General features: G+C 41.5%; 1 protein-coding gene across 1 annotated transcript; it reads left to right on the forward strand.

The window, feature by feature from the left end:
* Positions 1–10,750: 10,750 nt before the first annotated feature.
* LOC120052420 (zinc finger protein 569-like) lies at positions 10,751–20,295 on the forward strand. The gene is made up of 2 exons (XM_038999303.1): positions 10,751–11,006; positions 18,047–20,295. Exons 1-2 carry the CDS (start codon positions 10,829–10,831, stop codon positions 19,306–19,308), a joined length of 1,440 nt encoding a protein of 479 aa, XP_038855231.1. The 5' UTR covers positions 10,751–10,828; the 3' UTR covers positions 19,309–20,295.
* Positions 20,296–24,656: the final 4,361 nt, after the last annotated feature.

The raw sequence follows: 24,656 nt of genomic DNA on the forward strand, positions 1-24,656 counted from the left end.
AGCCCACATGGACATTTAATAATGTAGATAACATGGGTGGTGGAGCATGTAATAATGTCATTTATTTGGAACCGTTTTCCTGTATGTGGGTGACAGAACTATTCACACTTAATCATATTGCTGCACTTTGAGCAACCTCTGCGTTTATAGCTACCATTTGGAAGAGGGCGTAAAAGAGCCTGGCTGATGTTCTTTTGTGGCTGGCAGTTGGCATGGACCAATTTATCGCGTAGATTGCGACCTCTCCTATGTACAATAAGTGGTGGATTCTTAAATTCAGCTGGCAAAGCTGATGATTAAACATCCCTTCCATTCGATGTGTGGAACGGATGTGGGTGGGGCTAGGTTTACATAAGGGTGCTAATTTAATAAACTCACAAAAGCTCTGACGAAGGCCATGAGGCCAACATGTAAAGCTTATTAAAGAGCAGTGATCCTATCAAGAGCGGTGTGCGGGTTCCTTCTTTTTTTCTCATTTTATCCAACTGATACCATGCACCTGCAAAAAAGATAGCTCAGATGTGCGAGTGCTTTTTGAATTTTATATTTCATCACTGAAAATGTCTGTTCACATACATAGGTTGACCCAAACAGTACAAACATCTTCTGAGCATAACCCTAATCTTTGGAATGTTTTGTTCATCGAGAGATGCATAGAACCTCGTCAGTAACATTCTTTTGAATAATTCTCCAATCACTGCATCAGACTGAAGATTGATAAGCTCAAGTTGCAGGTCAGTGGGAGCGTTATCCACGTTGAAGGTGAAAGGAGAGGAAACATGTTAGCATGTCATTTTCCAACACTTTGAAATCCTCAAAACAACGAGAAAACTCACAGTTCAAAGCACACAGCAGTGATGTATACTTCTCCCGCTGGTCATCTGATAGGGAACAGACTAGTAGTGTTGGAAGGTGGGTGAAATTGTTGGCTTCTACTTGGTGGGTCAGGAGGAGTAATTTCCCCTTGAAGGCTTTGACAAGGCTGTACATCTGATGTGCAAAAGGCCCTTCCCTTGTAGTTTGGAATTCAGTTCATTCATGAGGGCCATGATGTCCATGGTGAAGGCAAAATCAGCCAACCATTCTTTATCTTGCAGGGAGGGAAATCCACATATTTTCCTTTCATTTGCAAAAACTCAGCAATATCTGACTTCAGGTCCCAGACCCTTTTAAGCACCTTCCCCAAACTCAGCCATCTCATGTTTGTGCAGTAGGGGAGATCTGCATGACCCGACTGTCTCTTCCAACAGGGAGACAAACTGTCTGTGGTTTAAAGATGTTGCGCTTATGAAGTTTTCCACTTTAGTGACTGTATCCACAACATGGCTCATATTCAGAACACATTTACAGAGCACCTCCTGATGAATAATGCAATGCAGGAAAATCATTTTCTGATCTGGGTTCAGCTCAGCTACTTGATCTTGTATCCTTTTCAAAAGGCCAATGTTTTTTCCTGTCAAGTTTGGGCACCCATCAGTGGTTACACTGGATAACTTTTCAAAACTCAGTCCCAGCTTTGTCACACACTTAACCTCCTCCAATAAATATTTCCCTGTGGTTGTGCTCTTCATTGACTGCACTGAAGAAAGCTCCTCTGTAATTTCAAAGTCTGGGGTTATGCCTCGATAGAATATCAACAACTGTGCCGTGTCAAGTGCATCACTGCTCTCATCCAGGGCCAAGGAGAAATAGGTGAAATCCTTCACCTTGTCTTTCAACTGTTGTTCCATATTCTCTGCGATGTCCTCAACGTCTTGACAGGGAAACATTTTCAAACAGCTCTTTGGTCGGGGCAAAGTATTGCTGCAGAGTCAATTAAACATTATTTAATGAATTCACCCTCAGCAAATGGCTTCCAATGTTTAGCAATTTTGTGGGGCAGTACATAGCTAGCTCTCGCAATTCCGTCGTTTGCTGAATGCAGTTTTGTGAAAAGTCCTTGCTGCTTTTGCAACTGAGAAAGCAACTCTTTCAATGCACTTGTCCTATGCTCAGAATATATATTCCTATATTTCTCTACATGCTTTGTCTGGAAGTGTCGGGACAAGTTGTAGTCTTTCAAGACAGTGATGCTCTCTTTGCACGCTAAGCACACAGCTTTCCCTGATACCTCAATAAAAAATTAAAAAATTGATGTCCACTCTTGCTGGTACACCCTAACATTGTCTACTTTCCTTTTCTTTGAAAAACTAATTTTTGCGCAATTTCTAGCTAGCAACTGTAATATTTGTAACTGTGATGTGTGTGTCAGCCTGTCTGTCCTTGTGCAGTTGTTATTTATACGTGCCTTCAAAATAAATGTCCCACAAGTGGTGGGAGAAAAATCATTACACAAAGGCAAGTATTCATTGGGCTTTTGATTTGAATAACAAATACGTTTTTCAAAACTTTACTATCGCAAATTCTTTATGTGATCTGAGCATGATTCTGCGGGCCGTTTTGAATCAGGTCGCGGGCCGCATACGGCCCCCGGGACGGCCTTTGCCCAGGCCTGCTCTAGATAGTCTGTTTTCCCAGTCATTGTTAATAATGATTCACAGACTGTGCTGATGTCATCTCACGTGAACTTAAAGTTTGTCATCTTGCTGAAAGTCTCTTTCAGGACATCCACCTCTCCCTGGGAGAACTGCAAACTGTTCTTAAGATCCTGGACCTCTCCGGCAGATAGTCCATTCTTATGTTAGTTGAGTTCATCACTATTTGGACAAAGCTCTTGAAGCTATTTTCCTTTTGTTGTAACTGTTTGTAGAACCCTTTTTGTTTGTTTAAAATATCCTTCACCTGTGATAGAGAAACATTGTCCTCTCCATTACTCCCGCCTATGGAACTGAGTGGGGTACCAGCATTAGCCTGTATTGCTACCATGGCATCCAAAGACAGACAGGACAGGTCACAGGGCAGATTTAAACAGCAAAAAACAGCAGGGATTTAGACAGCCAAAAGCCCGGGACAATCTGCGGTCCCAGCCACAAGGGCTAACCGCATAGCGGGCTTTGTTTGTATTTGTATTTGTCAAAGCAGCAGCTACTCTTCCTGGGGTCCAGCAAAATTAAGGCAGTTTATACAATTTTAAAAACATTACAATACATTCACAGATTTCACAACACACTGTGTGCCCTCAGGGCCCCTACTCCACCACTACCACATATCTACAGTACTAAATCCATGTGTGTGTGTATGTTATTGTGTGTGTGTGTGTGTGTGTGCGTGTGCGTGTGCGTGTGTGTGTGCGTGTGCGTGTGCGTGTGTGTGTGTGTGTGTGTGTGTGTGTGTGTGTGTGTGTGTGTGTGTGTGTGTGTCAATGTTTGTGTTGCTTCACAGTCCCCGCTGTTCCATAATCTGTTTTATAAATCTAATTTTACTGCTTGCGTCAAGCTGTCAAGGAAACCTTGCGAGCTTGATAGCTAGTTAGCAGCTAGGCTAGCTGCTACACCAATCAGCTCTTCAAAATTTTGTTTGGCAAGATCCCTGTCTAAGTAACTGAGGCGAACCACGTTGCGGGATCCACATTGAAAAGGTATAGTAACGAAACTTTCAAAACAACAAACCAAGCTGTTCCTCGTTTCCTATCCTCTTGTTGCACAACGATTTAAGTCAATAAGTCATCATTTTTGTCGAAGTATGATATATTTGGGCTTGAAGTGACAAATCCGAACTGACCACTTCGTGCAAATCCTTGTGAATGCGGTGTCTTTTCCTATGATATGACATACACATTATTTTCTGGCGACGTTTCGTTTCAGAGTTGGGTTTTATTGGAATGTTACTACCCACCAGCATGGCATTGTTTATTAATCAGAATAGACTGCAAAATGATTCCTCTTCGTGACTGAGATAAGCCAAACAGCCTTGTGTCAGAGAGGAAGAGGAAGAGAGAGGCCCAACTCCGCGAAAATCTGTCTCCCTCCAGCAGGTGGCATTTTTAAAATTGTTTCGCCCACCAAGCAAGGAGTTATGGAGGTCAATGAGTGTGGAATTTGGTCAACAAAAAAGTATATGGCTTATTTGCTACGTGAGGTTTATCTGATAGAATACATTTGTAATGCTTCATTTGTTACCAGTGTACTGATATAAGTAGGACACGTGACATCCCGGCAAAATAAAAAAAACTGAAATATCACATTTAGATAAGTATTCACACCCTTTACTCAGTACTTTGTTGAAGCACCTTTGGCAGCGATAACAGCATTGAGTCTTCTTGGGTATGACACTGCAAGCTTGGCACACCTGTATTTGGGGAATTTCTCCCATTCTTCTCTGCAGATCCTCTCAAGCTCTGTCAGGTTGGATGGGGAACATCACTGCACAGCTATTTTCAAGTCTCTCCAGAGCAGTTCTATCCGGTTAAATTCTCTGGGATATGTGGGACGCTAACGTCCCACTTGGCCAAAAGCCAGTAAAAATTCAGAGCGCCAAATTCAAATAAATTACTATAAAAATCAAACTTTCATGAAATCACACATGAAAGACACAGAATTAAAGCTACACTTGTTGTGAATCCAGACAACATGTCTGATTTCAAAAATGTTTTACGGCGAAAGCACACCAAACTATTATGTTAGGTCAGTACATAGCCACAGAAAAACACAGCCATTTTTTCAGCCAAAGAGAGGAGTAACAAAAAGCAGAAATAGAGATAAAATTAATCACTAACCTTTGATGATCTTCATCAGATGACACTCATAGGACTTTATGTTACACAATACATGTATGTTTTGTTCGGTAAAGTTCATATTTATATCCAAAAATCTGAGTTTAGGCGGGACGCTATTGTCTCACTTGGCCAAAAGCCAGAGAAAATGCAGAGCACCGTATTCAAATAAATTACTATAAAAATCTAACTTTCATTAAATCACACATGAAAGATACCAAATTAAAGCTACACTGGTTGTGAATCCAGCCAACATGTCAGAATTCAAATAGGCTTTTCGGCGAAAGCAAACGATGCTATTATCTGAGTTAGCACCATTGTAAACAAAGAGAGATAAGCATATTTCAACCCTGCAGGCGCGACACAAAACACAGAAATAAAAATATAATTAATGCCTTACCTTTGATGAGCTTCTGTTGTTGGCACTCCAATATGTCCCATAAACATCACAAATGGTCCTTTTGTTCGATTAAGTCTGTCGATATATATCCAAAATGTCCATTTATTTGGCGCGTTTGATCCAGAAAAACACCGGTTCCAACTCGTGAAACATGACTACAAAATATCTCAAAAGTTACCTGTAAACTTTGCCAAAACATTTCAAACTACTTTTCTAATACAACTTTAGGTATTTTTTAACGTAAATAATCAATAAAATTGAAGACGGGATGATCTGTGTTCAATACAGGATTAAAACAATCTGTTGCATGCTTTCTGGTCATGCGCCTCCAACAAACAGGACACTTCCAGTGACCCTAATTCAAAATGGCCGTACTTCTTCTTTACACAAAGGAAAAACCCTCAACTAATTTCTAAAGACTGTTGACATCCAGTGGAAGCGGTAGGAACTGCAAGAAGGTCAATTAGAAATCTGTATTCCCAATGAAAATCCATTGAAAAGAGAGTGACCTCAAAAAAGAAAAATCTGAATGGTTTGTCCTCAGGGTTTCGCCTGCTAAATAAATCCTGTTATTCTCACAACCATGATTCAAACAGTTTTAGAAACTTCAGAGTGTTTTCTATCCAAATCTACTAACAAATGCATATCTTATCTTCTGGGGGTGAGAAGCTGGCAGTTGAATTTGGATATGCTTTTCATCCAAACGTGAAAATGTTGCCCCTTATCCTAGAGAAGTTAAAGTCCGGGCTCTGGCTTGGCCACTCAATGACATTCAGCATTGTCTTGGCTGTTTGCTCAGGCTCGTTTTCCTGTTGGAAGGTGAACCTTTGCCCCTGTCAGAGGTTGTGTGCCCTCTGGAGCAGGTTTTCACCAAGGATCTCCCTGTACTTCATTCATCTTTCCCTCAATCCTGACTATTCTCCCAGTCTCTGCCGCTGGAAAATATCCCCGCAGCATGATGCTGCCACCGCCATGCTTCACCGTAGGGATGGTGCCAGGTTTCCTCCAGACGTGACACTTGGCATTCAGGCCAAAGAGTTCAATCTTTGTTTCATCAGACCAGAGAATCTTGTTTCTCATGGTCTGAGTGTCTTTTGGCAAACTCCAAGCGGGCGGTCATGTGCCTTTTACTGAGGAGTGGCTTCCGTCTGGCCACTACAATAAAGGCCTTATTCGTGGAGTGCTACAGATATGATTGTCCTTCTGGAAAGTTCTCCCATCTCCACAGAGAAACTCTGGAGCTCTTTCAGAGTGACCATCGGGTTCTTTGTCACCTCCCTGACCAAGCCCCTTCTCCCACCGATTTCTCAGTTTGGCCGGGTGGCCAGCTCTATGAAGAGGCTTGGTTTTTCCAAACTTTTCCATTTAAGAATGATGGAGGCCACTGTGTTCTTGGGCACCTTCAATGCTGCAGACATTATTTGGTACCCTTCCCCAGATATGTGCCTCGACACAGTCCTGTCTCTGAGCTCTACGGACAATTCCTTTGACCTCATGGCTTGGTTTTTGCTCTGATAGTCTCATAGCAAAGGGTCTGAATACTTATGTAAATAAGATAGTTCTGTTTTATTTTTTATAAACTAGCAAATAAATCTAAAAACCTTTTTTGATTTTTCTTTATCGGGTATTTTGTGTAGATTGCTGCATATTTTTTAAATGTTGTATCCATTTTAGAATAAGGTTGTAACGTAACAAAATATGGAAAAAGTAAATGGGTCTGAATACTTTCTGAAGCTACTGTATATATCGTACTTTAACAAAGGCCTTTTCAAAGTCAGCTATGAATACCAGGCCTGGTTTCCCAGATGTTTCATAGTGTTCTATTGTTTCCAGTTCTTCTCTTATATTTGATTAGGATGAATAACATACAACAACACCTTTTTAATTCTATGTGCTATGCATTTTACTAGGATTTTGGCATCACAACACTGAAGTGTAAGGGGTCTCCAGTTTTTTAGGTGGACTGGATCTTTATATTTACCATCTGGGTCCTGTTTCAGTAATAGTGAAATCAGACCTTCTTGCTGAGTATCTGACAGTCTTCCATTTTTATAGAAGTGGTTAATGACTTTTTCATTGGCAAGATAAGCAAACTTAAGGATGACATGTCAGCAACAAACATTGGCACTACACATCCAAGTATATCGGACCAAGTTATGAAAAACAATAATTGTACTTTTGAATTCTGTAAAGTCAGTGTGGAAGAGGTGAAAAAAGTATTGTTGTCTATCAACATTGTCAGACCCTGGTGGCTTGTCAATCTGGATGGAAAATTACTGAGGATAATAGCAGACGATATTGCCGCTCCTATTTGCCACATCTTCAATTTAAGCCTACTTGTGCCCTCAGGCCTGGAGGGAAGCTAAAGTAATTCCACTACCCAAGAATAGCAAAGCCCCCTTTACTGGCTCAAATAGCTGACCAATCAGCCTGTTACCAACCCTTAGTAAACTTCTGGAAAAAAATTGTGATACCAGATACAATGCTATTTCACAGTAAACAAATTGACAAAAGACTTTCAGCACGCTTATAGGGAAGGACACTCAACAAGCACAGCACTTACACAAATGACTGATGATTGGCTGAGAGAAATTGATGATAAAATGATTGTGGGGGCTGTCTTGTTAGACTTCAGTGTAGCATTTGACATTATCGATCATAGCCTGCTGCTGGAAAAAATTTATGTGTTATGGCTTTACACCCACTGCTATAAAGTGGATAAAGAGTTACTTGTCTAACAGAACACAGAGGGTGTTCTTTAATGGAAACCTATCAAACATAATCCAGGTAGAATCAGGAATTCCCCAGGGTAGCGCTTTAGGCCCCTTCCTTTTTTCTTTACAACGACATGCCACTGACTTTGAGTAAAGCCAGAGTGTATATCTATGCAGATGACTCAACACTATACACGTCAGCTACTACAGCGACTGAAATTACTGCAACATTTAACAAAGAGTTGCAGTTAGTTTTAGAGTGGATGGCAAAGAATAAGTTAGCCATAAATATTTTTAAAACTGAAAGCGTTGCATTTGGGACAAAACATTCACTAAACCCCCTAACCCTAAACCTCAGCTAAATCTTGTAATAAATCATGTGGAAATTGAGCAAGTTGAGATGATTAAACTGCTTGGAGTAACCCTGGATTGTAAACTGTCATGGTCAAAACATATTGATACAACAGTAGTTAAGATGGGGAGAAGTATGTCCAAAATAAAGTGCTGCTCTGCCTTCTTAACAACACTATCAACAAGGCAGGTCCTACAGGCCCTAGTTTTATTTTATTTTTTTATTTTTTTCACCTTTATTTAACCAGGTAGGCCAGTTGAGAACAAGTTCTCATTTACAACTGCGACCTGGCCAAGATAAAGCAAAGCAGTGCGACACAAAGGGGGCAGAGTTGGATGTGTAGGATGTGAGTACAGTGGGGGTAAACCTATGCGTTGAGTGATAATGAGAGAGCTTGCATCTCTGGAGACACCAGCTAAGCCAGGTGAGGTCTCCCATGTGAGGTGTGTGACAAAAGAGCTATCTAAGGCATGTTGAACTGGACTACCGGCTCTAACGTGAAATAAAACAATAACTAACTGAAACAGCAGAAGACAAGGCATATTGACATTTGAGAGAGGCATGTGTAGCCGAGTGATCATAGGGTCCAGTGAGCAGCAATAGGTTAGTCTGGGAGCCATTCGGTAGTCGCTACTATGCTAGGCGATCGGGAGGCACGGCGTTCAGAAAACTAGCAGGCCGGGGCTAGCAGATGGGTCTTCGGTGACATCGCAACGGAAAAGCCTGTTGAAACCACATCGGACGATTACGTCGGCAGACCAGTCGTGATGGATCGGCGGGGCTCCGTGTCGGCAATAAAGGGTCCAGGCCAATTGCCAATTGGCAAAAGAGGTATTGTAGCCCACAAATTAGCGGGTATACCTCTTCGGCTAGTCGGGAGATGGGCCTAGCTCGAGGCTAGCTCAAGGCTAACTGATGCTTGCTTCGGGACAGAGGCGTTAGCCAGCGGTAGCCACTCGGTTGCAGCTAGCTAGCTGCGATGATCCAGTGTAATGGCCCAGAGCTTGCGGCAGGAATCCGGTGATGTGGTGGAGAAAAGCAGTCCGATATGCTCTGGGTTGATATCGCGCTGTGCAGACTGGCAGGAATTGCCCGAGCTAAAGCTGGCTGGTGTCTGAGCTAAAGGTGAAGACCGCTAGCCGTGGCTAACAGTGACTACTAGCTAGTAGCTAGTTAGCTGGCTAGCTTCTGATGGAGGTTCCAGTTATAACGTATAAAAATAGCAGATCCATACCACATTGGGTGAGGCGGGTTGCAGGAAAGTATATTTAAATCATAGATGGAAAGTGAGATTAAAATATATACCGACTATTTTCATGGGACAAAACAAAAACACGTCCGACTGCTACGAAAACCAAATGTTTTCTGTAGTTGCGGATCAGACCTGCACCATGGTCAGGAGGAATTTTGGACCATTCCTCTTTATAAAACTGTTTCAGTTCAGCAATATTCTTGATCCGCAACAACATAAAACGTTTGGTTGAGGTTATTGCTGCCAAAGGAGGGTCAACCAGTTATTAAATCCAAGGGTTCACATACTTTTTCCACCCTACACTGTGAATTTTTACACGGTGTGTTCAATAAAGACATTAACATGTAATTGTTTGTGTGTTATTAGTTTAAGCAGACTGTGTTTGTCTATTGTTGTGACTTAGATGAAGATCATATCAAATTTGATGACCAATTTATGCAGAAATCCAGGTAATTCCAAAGGGTTCACATACTTTTTATTGCCACTGTATGTGGTAGTGGTGGAATAGGGGCCTAAGGGCACACAGTGTGTTATGAAATCTGTGAATGTATTGTAATGTTTTTAAAATTGTATAAACTGCCTTAATTTTGTTGGACCCCAGTAAGAGTAGCTGGTGTCAATGCAGCAGCTAATGAGGATCCATCAGAAATACAAATACAAAAATTGCATCTAGAAGTTCCTCCTTTGTAATTAGGCCTTCACATGAGTCTTTCTGTATAGCTGTTCAATTTACACTATAAAACAATCCTTACAATCAACTTCAGTTAGAGGAAATGGAGACTGAAATGAAAACATATAGTATCTACTACTCACACCACTCCTCTCAGGATCCATCTTTCTCTACTTTTTCAGGAACCTCCCTCCTACACAATGCTGTCACATGCCCATAAGCTTGACCGCTGTAATAGCGTAATGTATTCGGCACAAAAGCTCACTCAGGATAACTTATATAGCCTAACATCCCTTGGCAAATGCTATCGAGCAGCGCGCTTTGGCATTGATCAACCAATGGTGTGTTAGATACCACCCACATACATTTACTTGACACCCCCTCATTTTCATATTGGAGAAAGAAATATAGAAATCAATAAATTAAGAAATAATATAAATGGATAAAATGAAGAAGTAGATGAATTATTAAATGAATTATTTATCTATGTATGCATTCATTCATCCATTTATGGATGTATATATTTATGTGTGCATTTATTTATTTATTTTTAATTACAGTAGATTTGGTCCGCCATACATTTCCTCTCTTTGAAGGGGTCGAGGGGAGGTACTTTAAGAAGAGAAATTGTAGAAATAGGCGGGGTTTAGCCATAATGACGACTTTGTGGCTGTAGTAACTAGTGACGACCTTTTGCAACCGGATGCTTTTGTCGCTGATGCCGGACGTGATGAAAACAACGCGCTATCTGTCTGGCAAACTAGCTACTAAACTTGCATTTTCTACAAAATGTCTAAAATAAAGTTATTGAGGGTTTTCCTCAACGAGAGATTAACAGCTGCTGCTGAGGAGATATTCGGGGTCGTTGAAAAAACTATTGCAGGGTATGAGGAGGAAGTGATCCGTCTACAGAGTCTGCTCGACATTGACATTGTTCTTCAACCTGAGATGAACCTACACAGAGCAGGTAGGCCAACCCATTACGTTTGTCTAACTAACTCAATCTTCATTTTATAGGACATTGGAGCAAAGGTAGATATTTTGTAGACTAAGTTTAGGATTAGTCAATCAAAAAGGGGACTTTTTTGACCGCACCTTTTTTAATTTGAACGAAACTGTAAGTTAGCTACATGTTTGTCCATGGTAAAATGGTCAGAATGTGAATATTGGATCAGAATGATCAACCTTCCGAATGAAGGTAAAGGCAAAGATTGTATTGACAGGCGCGGTCCTGGCCGTTCTGCCTCCTTAGGCGAGAAAAATAATTGTTGCCCTCTTACAACCCCGCAAATTACAATAGGTAAGTGTTGTCTAGAGACTTTGAAGGGAAGTTAATTTAAATTTCTTGATGAAATGTGAAAATACATTTTCTGGACGTTGAAAATCAATTTTCCGGAAGTTGAAATCGGGTTCATTTTCGGTTTTGAATGAACGTTGAAAATAAATAATTGCCGCACCAAATCTGAACCAAACAGCGATGGAATTTGATGAATGCCCATCCATGTAGTAGGCCTACCTTTAGTAAAACAGGCAGTTGCATTGGCTTTATTAGTCCGGATTCCTGTGACTAATCAATTTGGCATTTTTTTTATTTAACCAGGTAGGCCAGTTGAGAACAAGTTCTCATTTACAACTGCGACCTGGCCAAGATAAAGCAGTGCGACAAACAACACAGAGTTACACATGGGATAAACGAACATACAGTCAATAACACAATAGAAAAATATATGTACAGTGTGTGCATATGTAGTACGGTTAGGGAGGTAAGGCAATAAATAGGCCATAGTGGCAAAATAAATACAATGTAGCAATTCAACACTGGAGTGATAAATGTGCAGAAGATGAATGTGAAAGTAGAAATACTGGGGTACTGGGGTGCAAAGGAGCTGTGTACAGGTGCAATGAACAGTAGGCTGCTCTGACAGCTGATGCTTAAAGTTAGTGAAGGAGATATGACTCCAGCTTCAGTGATTTTTATTATTGATTTTTTTTTGCAATTCTTTCCAGTCATTGGCAGCAGAGAACTGGAAGGAAACGTGGCCAAAGGAGGAGTTGGCTTTGGGGATGACTAGTGAAATATACCTGCTGGAGCGCGTGCTACGGGTGGGTGCTGCTATGGTGACCAGTGAGCTGAGATAAGACAGGGCTTTACCTAGCAAAGACCTATAGGTGACCTGGAGCCAGTGGGTTTGGCGACGAATATGAAGCGAGGGCCAGCCAACGAGCGCATACAGGTCGCAGTGGTGGGTAGTATATGGCACTTTGGTGACAAAACAGATGGCACTGTGATAGCAAATTGGATGTAGTCAGAGTAAAGTGTTGGAGACTGTTTTGTAAATGACATCGCCGAAGTCAAGGATCGGTAGGATATTTACGAGGGTATGTTTGGCAGCATGAGTGAAGGATGCTTTGTTGCGAAATAGGAAGCCGTTTCTAGATTTAATTTTGGATTGGAGCTGCCTAAGGTGAGTCTGGAAGGAGAGTTTACAGTCTAACCATACACTTAGAATATGTGGACAACTACAAATACCTAAGTCAAAACCGTCCAGAGTAGTGATGCTAGGCGGGCAGGCGCAGGCAGCGATCGGTTTAAGAGCATGCATTTAGTTTTACTTGCATTTAAGAGCAGTTGGAGGCCACGGAAGGATTGCTGTATGGCATTGAAGCTCGTCTGGAGGTTTCTTAACACAGTGTCCAAAGAAGGGCCAGAAGTATACAGAATGGTGTCGTCTGCGTAGAGGTGGACCAGAGAATCACCAGCCGCAAAAGAAACATCATTGATATATACAGAGAAAGGAGTCGGCCTGAGAAATGAACCCTGTGGCACCCCCATAGAGACTGCCAAAGGTCCGGACAACAGACCTTCCGATTTGACACACTGAACTCTATCTGAGAAGTAGTTGGTGAACCAGGCGAGGCAGTCATTTGAGAAACCAAGGCTGTTGAGTCTGCCAATAACAATGAAGTGATTGACAGAGTCGAAAGCCTTGGCCAGGTCGATGAAGACTGCTGCACAGTATTGTCTTTTATCGATGGCGGTTATATCGTTTAGGACCTTGAGCATGACTGAGGTGCACCCATGACCCGCTCGGAAACCAGATTGCATAGCGGAGAAGGTACGGTGGGATTCGAAATGGTCGGTGATCTGTTTTGTTAACTTGGCTTTCGAAGACTTTAGAAAGGCAGGGTAGGATAGATATAGGTCTGTAACAGTTTGGGTCTAGAATGTCTCCCCCTTTGAAGAGGGGGATGACCGTGGCAGCTTTCCAATCTTTGGGGATCTCAGACGATACGAGAGGTTGAACAGGCTAGTAATGGTGGTTGCAACAATTGAGGCAGATCATTTTAGAATGAGAGGTTCCAGATTGTCTCGCCCAGCTGATTTGTAGGGGTCCAGATTTTGTAGCTCTTTCAGAACATCAGCTATCTGGATTTGGGTGAAGGAGAAATGGGGGAGGCTTGGGCAAGTTGCTGTGGGGGGTGCAGAGCTGTTGACCGGGGTAGCCAGGTGGAAAGCATGGCCAGCCGTAGACAAATGCTTATTGAAATTCCCGATTATTGTAGATTTAGCGGTGGTGACAGTGTTTCCTCGCCTCAGTGCAGTGGGCAGCTGGGAGGAGGTTAGATTGCATAAACATAACCACATGTAACATGGATTTGCATTAGAATACGCATCAAAACTACCAATGGAAAGTTACACCTCACATAAAACTGATCAGAATTCAGAAGAATGCCAGGGTCATGCCGGAAAAATCATTTGCGGCGTGTGACGTAATACTCCCTATAATGTAAACTCAAATGTATAACTTACAATTAAACAAAATCGTTTGCGCTTATGAATACTGGTTTCAGTAAAACTTTCTGCCAACTTAAAAGCAAATACTTTATGAATTTGTCACATCAGCTTGTAGTGTTGCTAGCCAACTAGCCTGCTGAAGTTAGCCCTACCAGCCTTACAGCTACATTAAAGTAAACCAAAGTTTTGGAAAAACATAATGCCATCGAACCAATGTTACCTGTATATGGAGGTATGTCAGCCAGCTAAATTTAGCCTAGCCAGCTAAATAACCTAGCTAACCAACCATCACAGTCAACATGGTTGAGTAGTAAGCCAGAGAACAACTAGTCTAGCACACGCAGGAACCCACAGAACACAACATAAAAGCCAGCAGAAATAAATTAGCGAGAGCGGAGACTTAGATTTGACGGCAGAGTTAGCTACCAAAGTCAAAAGAAGAGCCAAGGAGAGGCCGTTTCATACAGTGAGGTTAATCCACCTTGAATTACCCGGTTTATCTCCATTACTGCTGACAGCGATGTACCGGTAGGTTGGTAGGATACAGAGTTTGCATGCTTCACATTCATGCATGGCACAGCACCTGGTTTCAGTCAGTCTCATTCCAAATCCTGCCTTCCACTGGTTATACTAAGCCATCGAAGTCTTCCGTGGTCCCTGTGCCCAAGGAAGCGAAGGTAACCTGCCTAAATGATTACCACCCCATAGCACTCACGTTGGTAGCCATGAAGTGCTTTGAAAAGCTGGTCATGGCTCACAACAGCATCCTCCCAGATACCCTAGACCCACTCTAATTCACAAACCACCCCAACAGCCACAGATCACACTCCACACTGCCCTTTCCCACCCGGACAAAAGGAACACCTATGTGAGAATGCTGTTCATTGACTACAGCTCAGCGTTCAACACCATAGTGCCCACGAAGCTCATCACTAAGCTAAGGACTCTGGGACTAAACACCTCCCTCTGCAACTGTATCCTGGACTTCCTGACGGGCCTCCCCCAGGTTGTAAGTGTAGGCAACAACACGTCTGCCACGCTGATCCTCAACACTGGGGCCCCTCGGGTGTGTACATAGTCCCCTCCTTTACTCCCTGTTCACCCACGACTGCATTGCCAAACACGACTCCAACACTATCATTAAGTTTGCTGACGACACAACAGTGGTAGGCCTGATCACCGACAACGATGAGACGGCCTTTTGGGAGGACGTCAGAGGACAACAACCTCTCCCTCAATGTGAGCAAGACAAAGGAGCTGATCGTGGACTACAGGAAAATGCAGGCCATTAACATCAACAGGCCTGTAGTGGAGCGGTTCGAGAGTTTCAAGTTCCTTGGTGTCCACATCACCAACGAACTATCATGGTCCAAACACACCAAGACAGTTGTGAAGAGGGCACAACAAAACCTTTTCCCCCTCAGAAGACTGGAAATATTTGGCATGGGTCCCCAGATCCTCAAAGTTCTACAGCTGCACCATTGACAGCATCCTGACCGGTTGCATCACCGCCTGGTATGGCAACTGCTCAGCATCATACACCCCCGCCCTTATTTTTCCCAGAGAGATGTTTATTTGTCGGCGCGATGCACAAAGATTCCCGGTGGCTGTACCGACTCCGACAGCATATCCCGAGAGAGCCATGTTTCCGTGAAACAGAGTATGTTACAATCCCTGATGTCTCTGTGGAAAGCAACCCTTACCCTAACTTCGTCTACCTTGTTATCTAGAGACTGGATATTAGCGAGTAATATACTCTGAAGCGGTGAGTGGTGTGTGCGCCTCCGAAGTCTGACCAGAAGGCCGCTCCGTCTACCTCTGCTGTGGCGACGTTGTTTTGGGTCAGCCTCTGGAATCAGTTCAGATGTCCTGGGTGGTTTGGACAAAGTTGTATTCCTCGTCGTAGTGCTGGTAAGTTGACGTCGCTCTGATATCCAATAACACGTAAAGTTTTCTGGGCTAACAATGTAAGAAATAATACATTAAAAAAACTAAATACTGCAAAGTTTCCTAAGGACTAGAAGCGAGGCGGCCCTCTGTCGGCGCCATCTTGTACATACATCAAAGTTAGCTTGTCATTTTTGCGCCACAAATGAGTCGTAGCCCCATCCTTGTGGGTATTACTGCACTGTGTTGCTATTAATGGACTAGCTACGAACAAAGGAAAACTACTACAATGCTCGATTACCACTACAAAACACACAGGCGAAGAGGAGATGCAGGTTTTTTTGCATTAATTTACATGGTTTCTACTTTCTGGATGTACAGTGCATTCGGACAGTATTCAGACCACTTTTTCCACATTTTGTTACATTAGCCTTATTCTAAAATTGAATAAATACATGTTTTCCCCCACCAATCTACACACAATACCCCATAATGATAAAGTAACGTTTTTTTGAAAATGTATTAAAAATCAACTGAAATACCTTATTTACATAAGTATTCAGACCCTTTGCTATGAGACTGGAAATAGAGCTCAGGTGCATCCTGTTTCCATTGATCATCCTTGATGTTTCTACAACTTTATTGGCATCCACATGTGGTAAATTACATTGATTGGACATGGTTTGGGAAGACACACACCTGTCTATATAAGGTCCCACAGTTGACAGTGCATGTCAGAGCTAAAACTAAGCCATGAGGTCAAAGGAATTGTCCGAAGAGCTTGGAGACAGGATTGTGTCGAGGCACAGATCGTGGGAAGGGTCCCAAAAAATTTCTGCAGCATTGAAGGTCCCCAAGAACACAGTGGCCTCCATCATTCTTAAATGGAAGAAGTTTGGAACCACCAAGACTCTTCCTCGAGCTGGCCGCCCGGCCAAACTGAGCAATCGGCGGAGAACGGCCTTGGCCAGGGAGGTAACCAAGAACCCGATGGGTACTCTGACAGAGCTCCAGAGTTCCTCCATGGAGGTGGGAGAACCTTCCAGAAGGACAACCATATCTGCAGCACTCCACCAATCAGGCCTTTATGGTAGTGGCCAGATGGAAGCCACTCCCCAATAAAAGATACATGACTGCCCTCTTGGAGTTTGCCAAAAGGCAGCTAAATACACTCAGACCATGAGAAACAAGATTCTCTGGTCTGATGAAACCAACATTGAACTCTTTGGCCTGAATGTCAAGCATCACGCCTGGAGGAAACCTGGCACCATCCCTACGGTGAAGCATGGTGGTGGCAGAATCAAGCTGTGGGGATGTTTTTCAGCGGCAGGGACTGGGAGATTAGTCAACATTGAGGGAAAGATGAACGGAGAAAAGTACAGAGTTCCTTGATGATAAACCTGCTCAGGACCTCAGACTGGGGCGAAGATTCACCTTCCAACAGGACAACAACCTTAAGCACACAGCGAAGACAACGCAGGAGTGGCTTTGGGACAAGTCTCTGAATGTCCTTGAACATCTCTGGAGAGACCTGAAAATAGCTGTGCAGCGACACTCCCCATCCAACCGGACAGACCTTGAGGATCTGCAGAGAAGAATGGGAGAAACTCCCCAAATACAGGTGTGCCAAGCTTGTAGCATCATACCCAAGAAGACCTGAGGCTGTAATCGCTGCCAAAGGTGTTTTTAACCAAGTACTGAGTAAAGGGTCTGAATAGTTATGTAAGTGTGATATTTCTGTTTTTATATTTAATAAATGTGCAGCTATTTCGACACTTTTTTGCTTTGTCATTATGGGGTGTTGTGTGTAGATGTATTAAAAAAAAATATATATTTTAGAATAAAGCTGTAACATAAAAAAAAAAAGTCAAGGTCTGAATACTTTCCGAATGTACTGTATGTAGTGTACCTCCAGATGATGTAAGATTGTTCTTCATCGTAGCTATTACCCAATCTCCCATGTTTTTAGATCATTGACTTGTATTCCCTAATTGTTATTTGAACGTTTTCTAAAGAAATTAAGAATCGTTTTGCAACCCTGTTTGTAAACTTTCAGCTTATATTTTTCAGTGATGAAGAAAGATATGGTTGTCCCATGATAGGGTGGGGTATGCAAAATGGGTTAACTTTGTTTTGGCATTCATGGGCAAAAATGTATGGAATGTTTTGTTAAAATCAAAAGGGGTGCAGTCAAAAAGGTGATTTAAATTCATATAGAAATACCATTTATTTATTTTACTAGCAGAAGTTAATTATTGCAGGCGTACCAGACAGGAGGTAGTTCAGCAATGTCATTGACTTTTCTATTTCATCCTTTCTTCCAGATGTCCAGGAGCTCAATCTCTCTGTCTCTGAAGAGGAGGTTCCCCCTGAGCAGCAGCAGTGTGAGCAGGAGTGGAGCCCCAGTGTGGGACAGGAGGACCCAGAGCCCACACAGATTAAAGAAGAGCAGGAGGAACTCTGGACCAGTCAGGAGGAAGAGCAGCTTCAAGGGCTTGAGGCAGAGACCATAAAATTCATATTCCATCCTGTCTGTGTGAAAAGTGACCGTGATGAAGACCCAACTCAGTCCTCACATCTCTATCAAGCCCAAAAGGAGGGAAATGGAGAGAGAGACACACTACCCAGTACTACAACTGAAAATATCAAAACAGAACCTGATGGAGAGGACTATAGGGAATCAGAACCAACCAGTGTCTCTCAGCCTTTCTTTGGTATAAATCCAGACTGTTCTGCAGTTCAGAGTGAAAACAGTCAAAGTGTCAGTGGTATGGAGACTGGAGGACCTCCGTCAGGTTTTAAGTCAGTCAAATCAAAGAGAACAAAGATGATAAAAGGACAAATGTCCCATATCAATAGTAAGGGTTGGAAATTTACACAGTTGTCCCTCCTGAAATCACCCAGTCAAAGTAATTCTACTCCCTGTTGTTGTAAGTTGTGTGGCAAGTCTTTTCATCAAATGGGTTCATTAATTAAACACGTGCAAATTCATAAAGATAAAGGTATTTGTGGTGTTTGTGGAAAATGTTTTCAGTCCACAGAAAGTATGGAAGATCACTTCCAAACTCACATTACAGCAAGTTTTTGTTGTGATGTTTGTAGTAAAGGGTTCAGCAAGAACAGTAAGCTGATAGTGCACATGAGAAGCCACACAGGGGAGACTCCATTTCGTTGTTGTCATTGTGGCAAAGGATTCAAACAGAATGGAAGTCTAAAAATACACATGAGAATTCACACAGGGGAGAAACCTTTTTCATGCCCTATTTGTGGCACATGTTTCAGTCAGAATGGAGATCTAAAAATACACATGAGGATTCACACAGGGGAGAAACCTTATAGCTGTTGTCATTGTGGCCAAGGATTCAACCAGAAGGGAAATCTAAAAACACACATGAGGACCCACACAAGAGAGAAACCTTATCGCTGTCATGATTGTGACCAAGGATTCAGCACTGGCAGCGCTCTGAAAAGACACATTATGATTCACACAGGGGAGAAGCCTTTTTGCTGTCCTGATTGTGGAAAAACATTTAATCGGAGTGGACATGTAAAATTACACATGAGGACCCACACAGGGAATAAATAATATCATTGCCATTTGTGGCAAAGGATTCAGCACTAGTGACCTTCTGAGATGAAACATGAGGATTCATACTGGAGAGAAACAGTATCCATAGTGACTGGTAAAGGATTCTGCACTGGCACCAATCTGAAAGTGCCCTTAAGGACTCATAGCGAGAATAGATACCCTCAATTTAGAAAATGATTTCCCCAATCCAGTATGTTAAATCAGACACAGTGAGAAAACACTGTCTTTCATTTAAAATTGATAGAACAGTCATGAGAGGGAGAACTTAATGGTGTGCTGTTTGGGGAAAGAAGATTGAGAATCACATTGTAACTTCCACTTGTGAGAGGAGATGCCCCTCAGAACACTACTCGTGGGTGAATAAGATATGATGGAATTACTGCTTGAACGTAAGAACTCCATCACTAACAGAGAGCAGTTGTTAGTTATAGGATGACAAGACATTTGGGAAACTGTCCTCCCTTTGTACTTAAAACATTTTTGTTTTTTAAATCTTCTACATTATGTACACTGAGTGTACAAAACATTAGGAACACCTGCTCTTTCCATTAAATAGACTGACCAAGTAAAACCAAGGTGAACGCTATGATGCCTTATTGATGTAACTTGTTAAATCCACTTCAGTGTAGATGAAGGGGAGGAGACGGGTTAAAGAAGGGGTCTGCAACTAACTTTCAGGTGTTCCTAATGTTTTGTATACTCTATGCTTTGATGTTAAAGTACTTTTCACCATCAGTTACTTTGGTTTTGTGTCCTTCAGTGTCCACGGGAGCTGAAAGAATCCTGTACACATGCCATTTTATTGTTACTAGTTTTATGAGCCTGTTGCCAATATCCACTGAGGGGGAAATTTCACCAGCATTAAGAAAACTGGTGAAAAACTCAAGTGGACCCATTCATATAAATTGGCCTTGTGAAACATGTTTTTCTTCATCCAGAGATTATATGTTTTTTTCCACAACAGAATAAATGTTGATAACCATGTCCATTAAGGTGTCTTTACCTGCTCTCTTCTCCCTCTTCTGACAGTGTTCAATTATCAGTTGATCTTGTGTTGCTAGAAAGCTCCATTTAAACAAAACGTTTGAGATTAAAGTGCATTTTGGGAATGGGAAACATGGGAAACATCTAAATAAAGGTTTGATTTTATTATCTAATCAGCAACCTATAAAATTGGTACGCATTTTAAAGCACTTTAAAGGTCCAAGAAGTATTTCATTGTTTGTCTTCTCATGTGCACTGCATAATACTTTGCTGCAGTTTTTTTTTTAAATGCAGCTCTCTTCTTCCCTGATCTGAGAGGGTTGGATTGACGATAGCAGATACAACCTTTCTCGTATCTAATTACATACCCATCAATTATAATCTCAAGGAAGGAGGATGTGCTTTGTTGTCAGGCTTTTTCAAGTCTCCCACTTATCATAAAGCCGTATATTTACTACAGTGCATTCGAAAAGTACTGACTTTTTTTTACGTTACAGCCTTATTCTAAAATGGATTAAATATTTTTTCCCCTCATCAATCTACACACAAAAGACAAAACTATATATGTATATATATATTTTTTGCACATTTATAAAAATCAAAAATGTAATAGCACATTTACATTAGTATTCAGACCCTTTACTCAGTACTTTGAAGCACCTTTGGCAGCGATTACAGCCTCAAGTCTTCTTGTGTATGACGCTACAAGCTTGGCACACCTGTATTTGGGGAGTTTGAGAGGCTGGTAACTCTAATGAACTTATCCTCTGCAGCAGAGGTAACTCTGGGTCTTCCTTTCCTGTGGCAGTCCTCATGAGAGCCAGTTTCATCATAGAGCTTGATGGTATTTGTGACTGCACTTAAAGAAACTTTCAAAGTTCTTGAAATGTTCCGGATTGATGTTTGTCTTTGCTTATTTGAGCTGTTCTTGCTATAATATGGACTTGGTCTTTTACCAAATAAGGCTATCTTCTATATACCACCCCTACCTTGTCACAACACTCCTGATTGGCTCAAATGCATTACGAAGGAAAGAAATTCCACAAATTAACTTTTAACAAGGTACACCTGTTAATTAAAATGCATTCCAGGTGACTACCTCATGAATCTGGTTGAGAGAATGCCAAGAGTGTGCAAAGCTGTCATCAAGGCAAAGGGTGGCTACTTTGAAGAATCTCAAATACAATTTTGGGGGGGTTACTACATGATTCCATATGTGTTATTTCATAGTTTTGATGTCTTCACTATTAGTCTACAATGTAGAAAATAGGAGAAATAAAGAAAAACCCTTGAATGAGTAGGTGTTCTAAAACTTTTGACTGGTACTGTATGTCATTAAATTACATGTGCATAACTATGTAGTTTTAATGTACATTAGCAGTGGTTCTTCTTATTTTGGGAGTAATATAACATTGACTTTATTTTCAATACATGCAACCTAAGAGTTCATGCCTGCAAGACAAAGTCTTAGGTCAATCGGTCTGAGGATTTGAACGTTTTATAGCACTACTTTGTATTTAATCCCAAATTGAAATGAAAGCTAGAGAGCCAGCTAAAATTGGTCAGTGTATTGCAATTCCATTTAGTACTAGTTAGAAATGTCCTAACAAGGCAGTCATGCTGCCTGACAAGTTGAACGATGCTAGCCTTGAGGCCCTTACTCTCTTGGGGTTGTTGTGTGTAACGTGATTTCCTTAGGGTCGACCTGGCTTCAAGCCTACCTCAGGTCAATACCCCCTCCTACTTGACCCCAGGGTCAAGCTCTATTTAAAGCGGTACTCACCACTGCCATTAGCTGCTGTTCCGGTACAGTTCTATGTCCTCCACTGTGACTTTTGATGACATTAATAAACATTTTACATGAGGCAGCCAGGACTGGCATATGTTATCTAGAAAAAATGGTTACACTTTACATGCATAACACAAACACAAGTAAATAGGTACATAACACTTACCATGTCTTGAAGTCTTCTTAGACCTTTTAGTCCAGGTCTTTGGTGAATTATGTTGCTTCTGCTGTCCCTTTCTATTCATTGGACAGGGGCAAGGCTAGTGGCAGGAGCAGGTGACTGTCACTTTGCAGCTCGCTCCTTCTGATCCTAAAGTATTTATTCAAATCAAACATGTAATTTTAAATCAGACAGATTACCATTCTAACACAACAACATTGTGGTATGTGCCCACAATTCAACTGCCCTGAAAATATACTGGGGACATTGTAATGCTGTGCGACAGCTGGAAGAGCCTCCTCTAATGCCACCTGTTCTGCATCCTGCTCTTTGCTCAAGATCATTTCTCTATTTTGTTGAACATAAACATTATTGTATGTTAATGTAGAAAAAAAAGTAGCAAAATGTGTGATCATATACCGTGAGATACAATCAAATATATATATAGTAGAGTCACATATATTACAAGTAAATTGGTATACATTGTGGATGGTTGCTTTTCATTATCGTGGGAACTGCGTTATGTTGTGCAAAAGGCAAAGCCTCCACATTTAACACTCAAATGTTTTTGTTATTAATCTGCTTTAATTCATTAACATCTCAGGTCCGAACAAAGCTGGTATTATTATTTATGAAGATGTCTATTCATATTTACACAATTGGTATACAGACAGCAAAACGAGAATGACAATTTACAGTTTAAAATGTGCAGACACCTGTGTAGCTATGTAATCATATTTCTATGGACACACAAATAAACTAGCTACGCCATCAAAGATCTAATTAAAAGGCAAACTAGTTTATTCTGTTATATGTTATGTATTCTATGCAGAGTAATTGTTTCTTTTAAGTTGGGTGCGGTATTCAACACAACCACAGGTATAATAAGAACGAACACAACGGTCAGTTCCAGTACAAATGATAAAACGTCAGTTCCGGTACTACGGAATCATGGGAGATTGAGTTTCACAGTCCTTCCCTCACTGCCAGACACTTTTAAATAATGATATAAATACCTCAATAGTTTGCTAAAAAGTATTTTCATGTGCTTACATGATTGATATTATTGATTGTATTTTTACATAATTAATCATGGCTGGCATCTAGCTAAAAAGGCCCAATGTTCACTGGGGTTGCAACCGGCGGTAACCAAAAAGCTAACGTTAGCATACAAGATACTGTTGGCCAGAGCGAATAAACTTGATCTACAAGATGAACCAATACACGTCACTGATTGAAATAAAAGAGTTTAGAATTATGCGGGCCTTATTACAGAAAATACTAGATTTGTAATTTCTTGTTCAATAATTTACCTCGTTCTCACTGTAAAATAGCTAGCTAGCTTCAACCAAAAAAGCAGTTATGTTTATATGTACTAATAGCAGAAACTCAGGACGCATTGAGTTTAAAGGGATTCAGAAGGAGCGTGGCATCAGAGGTTGCTGGTGTTATTGAGTTCGATGCGCCATAAGTTTGTGCTATTAGTACATATTTATGAGAGACTGGGTTGTCCAGAAAACAAGCCGGTGACTGAGGTGGTATGCTCCTGAATGCCATTGGATGAATCCCAGAACATTTTCCAGTTTATGCTATTAAAACAGTGCTGTAGCTTAGCATCCGTGTCATCTGACCACTTCTGTATTGAGCGAGTCACTGGTACTTCCTGCTTTAGTTTTAGCTTGTAAGCAGGAATCAGGAGGATAGAATTATGGTCAGATTTGCCAAATGGAGGGCGAGGGAGAGCTTTGTAAGCGTCTCCGTGTGTGGAGTAAAGGTGGTCTAGAGTTTTTTTTCCTCCTCTGGTTGCACATATGACATGCTGGTAGAAATTAGGTAAAACAGATTTAAGTTTGCCTGCATTAAAGTCCCCGGCCACTAGGAGTGCCCCTTCTGGATGAGCATTTTCTTGTTTGCTTATGGCCTTACACCACTCGTTGAGTGCGATTTTAGTGCCAGCATTGGTTTGTGGTGGTAAATAGACAGCTACGAATAATATAGATAAGAACTCTTGGGAGATAGAGTACCTCATGATAAGCTGTAGATCACACTACCTCAGGCAAGCAATACCTTGAGACTTCTTCAATATTAGACATCGCGCACCAGCTGTTATTGACAAATAGACACACACACCCGCCCCTTGTCTTACCAGATGTAGTTTCTCTGTCCTGGCGATGCACAGAAAACCCAGCCAGCTCTATATTATACGCGTCGTTGTTCAGCCACAACTCGGTGAAACATAATATATTACAGTTTTTAATGTCCCGTTGGTAGTGTCGTGTCTTTGGCTATGCCGGATTAAGACATGCTATTCTATTTCTCTGTAATTAATATTACCTGATTGAGCTAATCATGTAAATGTAATTAACTAGAAAGTTGGGGCACCCCGAAAGAGTGTTTATAGAGCTGTTATCT

The sequence above is a fragment of the Salvelinus namaycush genome, chromosome 8 (assembly GCF_016432855.1).
Source record: "Salvelinus namaycush isolate Seneca chromosome 8, SaNama_1.0, whole genome shotgun sequence".
NCBI lineage: Eukaryota > Metazoa > Chordata > Actinopteri > Salmoniformes > Salmonidae > Salvelinus > Salvelinus namaycush.

What these genes read in the sequence shown, in the direction of transcription:
- LOC120052420 (XM_038999303.1), top strand. Translation starts at nt 10,829, where the DNA reads ATGTCTAAAATAAAGTTATTGAGGGTTTTCCTCAACGAGAGATTAACA. An exon ending in GATGAACCTACACAGAGCAG is followed by an intron (nt 11,007 to 18,046) that starts GTAGGCCAACCC and finishes CCTTTCTTCCAG; the next exon opens with ATGTCCAGGAGCTCAATCTC.